Here is an 11,035-nt window from a genome sequence, read left to right on the forward strand (position 1 = left end):
TGGCGCGGGTGGGGGTGGGGAGCGAGCCCAGAAAACCAGTCCGACTCCCGATCGCGCCAGATGGAGGCGGCCCCGAGCCTCCAGCCTGCGGTTTCCTGGTTCTCCCTCTACCTTTATCTCTCCACCCTCCTGCAAACTTTCAGCCTGTTGGGGGCTAAAGCCTAGGGAACAAGTGTGTGTGGTGCGTGTGTGTGGGTCTGGGTGGTTGTGCAGTTGAGAATCTGTGTGTACATCTGTCTGTATGACTCTGGGCACTGTACCTACATGACTGATGTGTGCGCACGATCATATGCATGGCGTGAGGTGTAATGTGGCTGTGTAAACCGTATGCATACGTATATGTACCTGTATTTCAGGATCTGTGCGTCCTGCAGCGATGGTACCAGTGTGGGCGTGATTGTGTATGTGATTTTGTGTCTGCTTGTCCGTACATATGAGTGGGTGCTGCCTGTGTAAATTGTGAACATGTACGTGTACCCGCCCGTTGGTATTCGTGTGTATGTGTGTATCTGTGTACATGTGAGAGGTGGGGTCTGTGCGGAGATTCCGGCCCCCCACACTCACACCCACCAAGCCCCAGGAGGGGGCAGCAGCGGTGGCGGAGGCTGCAGCACTGGAACCCTCCTCCCTTCCCCGCCCCGCCCCCACCCCCTACCTGCGGGCCGCTTCGCTGACCGCCCGAACCGCCAGAAGCTGCGGACCCGGGGGCCGCTGGGGGCCTTCCGCTTGTGATGTGAGTTGCCCATGGCGGGCGTGGGAGCCGGCACGGGAAACCGAGGGGAGCCCAGCCAGCCGGGCCGGCTGGGCCGCAGCCCCGAGAGGGAGACAGCGAGACTCGCGGGCCGACACCGCGGGCGCCCCCAGCCCAGCTCAGCCCCGCCCCCGGCCTCAATGGCCAATGGCCGGGGCGGGGCGGGGACGGAGGAGGGGCGGAGCCTGGCGCCCGTCCTGTCGTCTCCGCCCCCTTCTCCCAGACCAGGGAGACCTGCTGAGCCGCCCCGCCCAGAGCGCTCCGGAAAAGCCCGACTTGTCCCGGTGGGCAGGCCGGGTTGCCCGCTCCCCCAGCCTGGGGGCCACCTCTCGGAAGGCTGTAGTAGAGCCAGGAAAACTAGGGGCCGGGCTGCAACCAGGCGGGGGTCCAGGGCTCTGCTGCTGCTAGGACCCACCAGCCACCACCCCGTGAGTGTCACGTGTCTATTTGTGTAGCCCCGGTCTCTGTGCCTGTGTGTACAAACGTATCGATTTTACTGTATTTCTGTAGTAATGATTTTAAAAACAATAATAGTACCCTTTTAGTTAGCATTTACTATGTGCGAGGCACCATGCTAGCCACTTCCATCCGTTACTTCATTTCATCCGCACAACAGTCCTGTAAGGTAGGTACTTTTATCATCTCCGTTTTACAGATGGGGAAATTGAAGCTCCATGAAGTCCACTGATTTGCCCAAAGTCACACAACATTAAGCAGGACTCAAACCCAGACTGACTCCAATACCCACTGCTCCATGCTACTACCCTTCCAGCTTATCCATGTCTCTGCATGACCGTAATTGTGCATTTGTGTGTGATTGTGGGCTTGAACGTAGCTATGTAATTATGTACTTGTGTATGTATCTGGGACTCTTTGAACATGTGCTGGGTTCCTCTCTGTAATTATCTGTGTATGACTGTGTGCCTGTATTCATATTACTGAGTCTGTTTTCATAGGTCTGGACATGTGCTTTTGTGTATCTGCCTTCGTAATTGTTTGTGACTGCCTCTCAAGGTGACTGCATATCCTTGATTTTTATGTATTTGAGCATATAATAGTCAGCCTGAGTGTAAACAAGTTTGTCTATAAGATTGTGTACTTGCATGTGCTTTTGTGTAGCTCTACAACTGCAATTGTGTTTCTTAGGTGGCTATGCTGGTACCTACATTTGGTTTGTATGTGTATGTGTGTGTAATGGAGCACGTAGGTAAATATAAGCGAAAGTACTCATGTCTGTGTGCATCTGTGGAGCTGTGTGCCCCTTACTCATCTCCCCTTATAACAAGTGTTTGTTTTTCAAAGGCCAGGCCAAGCCTCACGTCTTCTGAAAGCCTTCCAGGCTAGCCCAGGCCCCCACCTGTGTATCTCCCACAGATGCCCTTGTGCCTGGGGACAGCCTGGGCAGTGACTCTCCTTTACCATGGCTCTGCCCTGTCTCTCCAACTAGGGGCAGCGTGGTGTAGCGGAGAGAGTGTTGGGCTGGGAGTCCAGAGCCCTCGGTTCTAGTCCCCATATCACCCATACTTTCTGCCACCTGTGCAAGCCCCTCCACTACACCACGCTGCCTCTTATGCCCAGCAGCTCAGGTCAAAGCTGATCCTGACCCTCCCTGCGGCCCAGCTCTTGCTGAGAACCTGAGGTTGACACTCCTTGAGGGGCGGGTATTTTATTCATCCACCCAGAAAATACTCATTGAGCATCCACTGTATACCAAGTTGTGTGCACCAGTTTCCCCACTTTGCACAGAGAAGAGACCTCAGAGATCTGCTAACACAATTCCCCTCATTTACAGACATCCCTCATAAAGGGGACAGGTGCGGGGGGGAGCAGAGGGTAAAGTCCAAGTCCCTTGGCATGAACATGCAGAGAAACTCAAAGGATATCTGAAGCATAGCGGGTGCCTTAGCCTTCACAGAAGGCCTGGCACAAGTTGCCTCCTCCCACCACTTCAGCCTCATCTCCAACTACACCCCTCCATTCTCAGAGCCGCAGCCACACAACACTGCTTGATACTCCCAAGTGCCACCTCCAGGCCTTGACACAGGCTGTTTCCTCTGCCTGGAATGCTCTTTCTTCCACCTTTGACTGGAAGATTCTTTTCCATCCCTCAAGGCCCTGCTCAAAGGTCTACTCCCCCATGAAGTCTCCCTCGTACTCCCACCTCCCCTGGCTGAGTTCTCTACATTCCCACAGCCATTAGCACTGCCCTCTGATATAGTATTGATCACATCATCCCATGATTGTCCAGTCACATGACCATTTCTCTAGTTACCCTCAGGATGGGCTAAGAACCCCAGCTCAGGGCTTCCCAGCACTTGCCTTGAGATGCTGAAACAGCATGTTCTGGTATCTGCCTTTCCAACCAGAAAACAAGTTCCTCAAGGGCAGTGACTGTCTCACTCCTCTTAGTAACCCCAGCTCAGTAACTAGTCTGGCCCACAGTAGCTCCGCCATCCATGCTGAATGGAAACTGGTGGTGGTGGTAATAATGACACTTGCATACTGGTGGTGTGGTGAAGAGGCACAGGCTGGAGGGCCCAGGGTAATCTCCCAATCCGTCATTTTTTCTCCACAAAGGCTCCAGGATCTTGGAGCCAAGAGCACGGGAGAGCCTAGGGTGGGACTGGCGGGAAGAGGTACATGTATGGAAGGCATATGGATCAGAACTCCTGGAACCTCAGGACTGGGCTTGAGTGCCTTGTGACCCTCTTGGGGAACAGTGGTGCAGGCCTCACCTGGCTTGAGGGAGACAGAGTGTCCTAAGCAGACAGAAGGACTTGGAGCAGACCCCACCAGGAGCCTCTTGGGAATCATGCGCTTTGCCACAAGATTCAGGGTTTACACCCTTTGCAGGCTGAGCTGTCTCTCTCCCCTCCCCCATGTCCAGCACAGAGCTGGGCACCCTGGCAGTGGAGCTGACTGTCCTGTCATGAGCTAGCCCCTGACAGCAGTGGATCGCAGGAGCATGGAGTGCGGTGAGGTATAACGATGGGGGAGGTGGACAGAGATATCACCACTCCTGCCCAGGAAAGCTCCGATCCTTCCCAATCAGCCAAGGGGCTTGAGGTGGCCTGGGGGTCTGAAAAGGTGTGTGTATCTGCTTGCCCCACCCCACCGTGTCCACTGTGGCCCAGACAATATACAATGCCTCCTCTCATTTGTTTTCTTCAGCATGTGACAGGCCAAGAGCAGCTGAGACAGCTTTGAGGGTTTGGGAAGAGGGGGATTTCCAAGGGACCGGTGGGTGAGGGGAGGCTCTCCCTCTGCCCTCTGCTGACAATCCTCTAGATTCTTCTGGCCACAGGGCTCAGCTACCCCAGTTCAGCCAACACTACCAGCCCCCTGCTGCTGGAACAGGGTAAAGGTTGTTGGTGGAGAGTGTGGAAGGAGACACTGATTGAGGGCCCCTCCTAGGCCTGAGGAAATTTCCAGGAGAATGCTGGGATGTGTGCCACAGGTGGGGATTTGGGGCCTCCATGAGGAGGGTGAGGGAGAGACACTGGAATGAGCCCCTGAAGGAGTCAGAGGTGGGAGATGGGGGCTCTCTCGGCCTCCTGCCTGCTCATCTCTTCTCACCCCCAACAGAGGCACCACTCTGGGTTGGGATTTTCCATCTGAATAAGTGAATAACGGAGTGGGGAAGCTAACGGCCTGGCAGGTGTGGGCTCCTGTTCCACCTCTGAAGCTGGTTGGCTATGGAACCTTGAGCAAGTTAGTTCCTCCTCAGGGTCTGAGCTGATCTCAGGCCATCAACCCAGAGTGTCCAGGATTCAGAGAAGCCCACGCTCTGGGGGCCCAACTCAGGTCACCCACCTATTTCCCAAAGCACTTAGTGTCAGGCCCTGAGCTAGCCAGGGCAGAGAAGAGACAGACCACTGAGCTCCTGGTCTCAAGGTGTGCAGAATAATGAGGTATGTGATCCCTATGTCCCACAGAACCCCAGATGGCCACCTGGTCCCCAAACCCTAACACATGCCTTTCCTGATTCCAGTGCTGCAAGCTCCCTCAACTCCAGCTGCCCTTCATCCTTCAATTTTAGCTCAAAAGTCACCTCCTCCAGGAAGCCTTCCCTGATCTGCAGGGATCACTGTGCTTCCTTTGTCACACTTCCTACCCCTTAATTACTTGTTCAATGTCTGGTTCCTCCCACTAAAACTGTGAGGTTCATGAGGTCTAGGACCCTGTCTCTCTTGTTTATCCCCAAGACAGTGCCTGGCATATAAAAAAAAAAACTAGTTGCTGTTGAGCCGATTCCAACTCATTATGACTTCATGTGTGTTAGAGTGGAACTGTGCTCTATAGGGTTTTCAGTGGCTGATTTTTCTAAAGTAGATTGCCAGGCCTTTCTTCTGAGGTACCTCTGGGTGGACTTTAACCACCAACCTTTCAGGTAGCAGCCAAACGCATTGACCATTTGCACCACCCAGGGACTCTGCCTGGAACATGTTGTGTGCCATAAAGTTAATCCCGACACATAGCAACCCTACAGAACTGCCCCATAGGGTTTCCTAGGCTATAATATTTACGGAGCAGATCACCAGGTCTTTTCTCCCGTGAAGCTGTTAATGAGTTCCAACTGCCAACCTTTCAGTTAGAAGTGGAGCGCTTAACCATTGCACCACCAGGGCTCCTTCGTCCTAGTACATACCAAAAAAAAAAAAAAAATTCATTGCCGTTGAGTCGATTCCAACTCGTAGCGACCCTATAGGACAGAATAGAACTGCCCCAATAAGGTTTCCAAGGAGCGGCTGGTGGATTCAAACTGCTGACCTTTTGGTTAGCAGCTCTTAACCACTGTGCCACCTGGTACATCGTAGATGCTTAATAAGTATTTGTGAAATAAATGAGTGAAGTTCCCTCTCTCAACTAAACCTAAGGCAGACAATGCTTATCACTTTACAGGGGACTGGAAAAGGTGCACAGCAGTGCACAGAGCAGCCACCCTGCCATATTCTCATTGAAGAATCCTAGACTCCTCTGAGGAAGCCAGTCTCCCACTGGATGTATCCCATAGTAGAAGGGACCCTGCCCTCATCACATTGGTCCAGGTCCCAGGTGAGGACACTGAGATGCCCCTATGCAAGAAGAAGGTGGCCAGGGAAACATATACTGTCTGACTCCAATTCTCTTAAGTACCCCGCTCTACAGTCTGCAGGGAATTATTTCCCCTGGGAGTATCAGAGATGACAACACTGGAGCCGGGCCTTGATGCTTGAATAGGAGTTTACTACATATGAAAGTTAAGGGAAACACATCCTAAGCGGGAAGGATAGCACATTCAATGGCATAGAATGAGAAAATAGATGACATGTTTATTGAAAGGTAAATAGTCCTAGTAGCTGCCTCTTAGCAGGGAGACACCATCTTGACCTGAGAAGCAAAATGCCTGGTACTCAAAGTGCCTATGGGTCCTTGCTTGGCTTTAAAGCCACACAGGCCCCTACTCAGCAGGGAGAAACAGTAGCATTCCTGCTGGTCTCTCCTCATCCACCTCCCCATAACATGCAGGACACTGGGTCCCAATGTCTTGTCCACTCTACTGACCGAAGGTAGGCTCTTCTTTCCTGGACCTAGTTCCCAGCCCCATGCTCAGCTCCCAGCCCCTACCAGCTAGCTCCTCAATCCCATCCTCAAACCCAGAGAATCCTAGAACTATAAAGGGTCTCAGAGACCATTAAACCCCCTTTCTGTCAAGACAGGGCAGGTCTGGCCCACAGTGGGGCAGGGCTTGCCCAAGGTCATAAACAGAGCAGAGCTCAGAATCAGGTGTCTCTCCACAAGCCAGGTCAGGGACAGTCCTCCCTGAGTGAGTGGCCAGAGGGAAGTTGGGGAGGGTCCAGTGAGCTCATGGGGTTAAGTCTGCTGGGTCTGGCAGTGTAGAGAGAGGCCACATACAGATCATTCGCTTCTGAATTTTCAGTATCAGAACCATCCCCACTCCCACCCTGCGGACACCTTCTACTGCCCAAGAGAAACCCTCAGGAGAGATGCCTGCCCCCTGTCCCTGAGCTTATCCTGTCCAAGACTCTACAGTGATTAATCTCCTCCATAGTCTGAAACAAGGAGTCCCTAGGTGGTACAAACAGCTAAGCACTGGACTACTAACCAAAAGGTTGGTGGTTCAGGCTCACCCAGAGGAGCCTCAGAAGAAAGGCCTGATGATCTCCTTCTGAAAGTTCACAGCCTTGAAAATCCTATGGAGTGCAGTTCTACTCTGACACACACACGGAGTCGCCATGAGTTGGACTCTAGAGCAACTGGTTTGGGTATAGTCAGAAACACATCCAACATCACACTGTTTTGTTTGGAAGGAGTGTGCCTTTGGAGGCGGAACAAGTGGCTCTGACACTGCCCCGCTGTGAACATCACTTCCACGTGGGCGGGGACCTTACCTGTCTTGTCCCTAGGTGTCCTCATCACCTTGAACAGTGCCTGGCACTATATAGTAGATAATACATCTTTTTCAAATGAATGAAGCTGAGTGACCTTGAGCAACTTACTTTCACCCTCTGGGCCTGTTTTTCTCACCTATAAAGGGTGATAGGAAGCCCTAGTGGTGCAGTGGTTAAAAGCTTGGCTAACAAAGAGGCTGGCAGTTTGAATCCACCAGCCGCTCCTTGGAAACCCTATGGGGCAGTTCTACTCTGTCCTACAGGGTCGCTATGAGTCGGAATCAACTTGATGGCAACAGGTATAAAGGGTGATAACTGCCTACCTCACAGATTGTTGTGAGGACAAAGGAAGACATTGATGAAAATGCCTGGCACATAGCAGCCTTCATGTTACTTCTCCTTCACATCAGCCAGAATCCTGCCCTCCTCCCGCACTCTGCTCACCTCTTCCAGAAAGCCTCCCCTGGTTATCTCCCGGGCTCCAGTCCTGGCATCTTTCCCAGAAACACTTCCTCCCCACAACTTGTCTAGATTCCAGTTGGTATTTCTGGAAAATATGGATTCCTGTTTTGTTTTTTTACTTTTTCTTATGGCCGAGTCCTCCCATCAGACAAAGGTAAGATTCCACTTTCTGTGATCCCCCTTAATGATAATCGTCATCACAGTGTCTGATATGTGATGTGAGTTGTTTTCTAAACATCAATCTGGATGAACCTAATTAATGCCCAGGCCCTCAGCATCACAATAGGAGAAATTTGCTGCCATCTGGACCATGCTCCACAGTTCACAAAGTACTTACATGTCTGTTATCTCATATGATCCTTGAAAACCAAAAACCAAACCAAACCCACTGCTGTTGAGTCGATTCCAACTCACAGTGATGCTATAGGACAGAGTAGAACTGCCCCATAGGGCTTCCGAGGCTGTAAATCTTTATGGAAGCAGACCGCCACGTCTTTCACCTGCAGAGCAGCTGGTGGGTTCGAACAGCCAGCCAGTCTTTCAGTTAGCAGCCAAGCACTTTAACCACTGCACCACCAGGGCCTCCTCTGATCCTTGAAACACCCCTGTAAAGCCAGGATTTATTACCCCTATTTTACAGATAAGGAAACCTGCCTGTGTCATGTGGCTTGAAAGGGGCAGACCAGGGCAGCAAAGTTGTTCTGACTACAGCCCAGTTCTTTCCCCAACAGGGTCCTTAGAGTTCAGGTGATTAAACTCATAAATACAATAATAGCAACTGCTTGCATATCTATGGTGAGTGACTTCACTTTCATATAATTTTCACATCCTCTCTGTAAGAATCTTGGAGAGACAGAAAGGTCACAGACCCATCAAGACAATGTCCAGCCAGAGGGTTACCCTTGTGAGAAGGTACCCTCTCTGCCGCATGAGACAGTAATGCAATCAGCAAGCCCCTAGAAAGGAAATGACTTCTCTGATGTCACAGAGCTTTCTAGTCGCTGAGCCAGAATTTAAACTCCCATTTGCCTGGCTCTGATACTCTTCCTGCTCTATCAGGTTCTCTCATTTCCCTCTGGGCCTGAATTTTCCCATCTGTAGAGTGGGCTGGATGATAAGACCTTTAAGCCTTACCCCCTTGCTCTGTGTCTTTGGGAGAGTCATGAAGCCAGTGCCAGTTCTGGAGGCAGATAATCTGGGTTTAAATCCCAGTTTGGACAGCGATCTCCCCCAAGGACCCCTGGCCTCCCAGGAATGTTCTATCCCCCCACCCACCCCCACCTTCCCCAATCTCCATTCTGAACATTCTCCCCAGAAAGAGTTAAGCCTTGTTCAAGCTTTCACTCCCGGCCAGCGGTGCCAGCGGAGATTAGAGAGATCGGATTTATTTCTCTTAACAAACAGAAAAGAAGTTGGGCTAGGCGGGTGACAAGGAAACAATTGGAATAATGGGAGGCTGGAGCAAAAGGGAGCAGGACTTCCTCCAGTCGTACCCCGGGTCTCCTTCAGACCTGGGGAAACAACAGTCAGGGGCAGGGAGGTGTTACCCACACACGTGGGCTCAAATCAGGCCAGCCTGCTGCCCAGAAAGCCCAGTGCCACCCGATACCAGACACAGGGCAGGGGGAGGCCTCGTCACTGACCCAATGACCCCAAATCCAGGCTGCTGGAGCAGGGACCTTCAGGTCAGTTTTTCCAGCCCCTTGCCTCCAGACTATTCTCTCAGGAGAAGAGGGTCCACTCCCTGGGGTACTCCACTAGCCCTCTGCCTGCCAATCCTGACAGTGTGACCACAATCCATCCTGCTGCAATTCTGATGCGATCCCTCTTTCATGAGATGGGGGTGACTTCAGACTGATGGGGCAACCCTGGGCCAGACTCCACTTCCTGTGGGGACTGCAGAGCCCTGGGCAGAACCCCTCACCCAAACCCCACTCAGAGCCTGGCCCAGCCACTCCAGCCCCAGCACCCAGACTTCTACTTGTATCTGGGCTGCAGGGGAGCAGGGCCCTTTTCCAAAAGGAAGACCAGGCTGGATGCCATCACGCAAGAGGCTTTTTCACCCTCTTCCTAACCCCTAAAGTGTTCCTTCTAATTCTCCAGAGGAGGTGGTTAAAGGACACTGGGAGGGTAAACATAGGCGTCACGGGATGGGCCCTGCACACAACGCCATTTCCTCACCAGTGCTGGTAGGTAGGTAGACTGCTGGGGACACCAAGCCCTAAGGGGGCTCCACCCTCTTGCTGAGCCTCATGCCCTCTCCCCGCCAATGGGAGGCAGGGAACAAAGGGGAAAATGAGAGAACCAAGCAAGTGGCCCAAAGAAAAGTGGTTCCAGCAGGGATGGATCAGGTCAGCCTCAGGCTGCCCATCCATCAGGCCAGGGGGTGAGCCCAGAGGCTCCTACTTAAGTCCCCACCGCAGCCCAGGTACAGCCTTTCTATTTACTTTAGCCTCAGTTTCCCTCATCTGTAAGCACACTTCTAACACTAGCATTTTATGTGGGTTCTACCAGGGTTGGGGGATGGAGTGATGGGGGGGCACGGCGGCGGATGGTTCAAGTCCGTGAACTCACCACCCCAGGAGATGGATGTTTGTGGTTTGGCCCAGGTGAGTGGTGAGGGGGGCCAGGTAAGAAAAGCTGGCACTGTTAAGAATCTAAAGCATTCTATGCTCCATGCTGGGTTCTCTGTGGGGCTGGAAATCAGACCCACTTAGGGGTCTGAAACCCCTTTTGAATACAGTTGATTTTCCAGATCCAGAGACCCACCCACGGCCACCTGCCTCTCCCATTGGCCCCGCACCAGTCAAGTCTCTGACCCCCTGACTCAGCAGGGGGCTGGACCTGGGATGAGCCTGGGGGAGGAGGATTACCTCACCGCCCCACCAGCCAGACTGCCAGCACTTCCTGATTAAACCAGGGGATCCCTGCCCAGCCGGGGGTCCCCTCCCCTGAAAGCGGGGCAAGACTGTGTTGGGAAGTTCTAGGGTGGTGGCAGGGGGCAGGAGTGCCTGGGCGGATCCCGTGGCTCATTGTACCCCCAGCAGCAACACCTAGGGAGTCGCCCTCCTCCAACACGTCCTGGAGCCCCAGCAAGCCACTCCGGCCGCACCCTCGGCGCCGCGCGGCGCCCAGCCCAGGTGCCAGCCGCCTTACCTCGGCCTCTGCCCTTTGCCTTCCTGCCCTTGTCGTCTGCCTTCTTGGCCCGGGGGGCGGCTGGTTCGGCGCCCTCGGCCCCCGCTGCCTTCTTCTTGCGCTTCTTGCCCCACAGCCAGCTGAAGGCGCGGCGGAGGCCGGACGGACCGGAGCGGGACTTCTTCCTGCGTAGGGGTCCGGCCGGACCCCCAGGGTCCTCCGCCGCAGGTGCGGCGGGGGGCGCGCGAGCCGCCATGGCGCGGGGGCGGAGCTGGCGGCGGGGCTCAGGCCCCCT

At 53.5% G+C, this 11,035-nt stretch overlaps 1 protein-coding gene across 1 annotated transcript in view; it reads right to left on the bottom strand.

Moving 5' to 3' along the window:
• NHSL3 (NHS like 3) overlaps positions 1 to 10,996 on the bottom strand; it is a 26,871-nt gene extending 15,875 nt beyond the window's left edge. Inside the window, exon 1 of the mRNA XM_023727028.1 lies at positions 10,762 to 10,996. Within this exon, the coding sequence (XP_023582796.1) occupies positions 10,762 to 10,996 (235 nt within the window). The remainder of the gene's footprint in view (positions 1 to 10,761) is intronic.
• Positions 10,997 to 11,035: the final 39 nt, after the last annotated feature.

Source organism: Trichechus manatus, unplaced genomic scaffold (genome assembly GCF_000243295.1).
Source record: "Trichechus manatus latirostris isolate Lorelei unplaced genomic scaffold, TriManLat1.0 scaffold00015, whole genome shotgun sequence".
In the NCBI taxonomy this organism is placed as follows: Eukaryota; Metazoa; Chordata; class Mammalia; order Sirenia; family Trichechidae; genus Trichechus; species Trichechus manatus.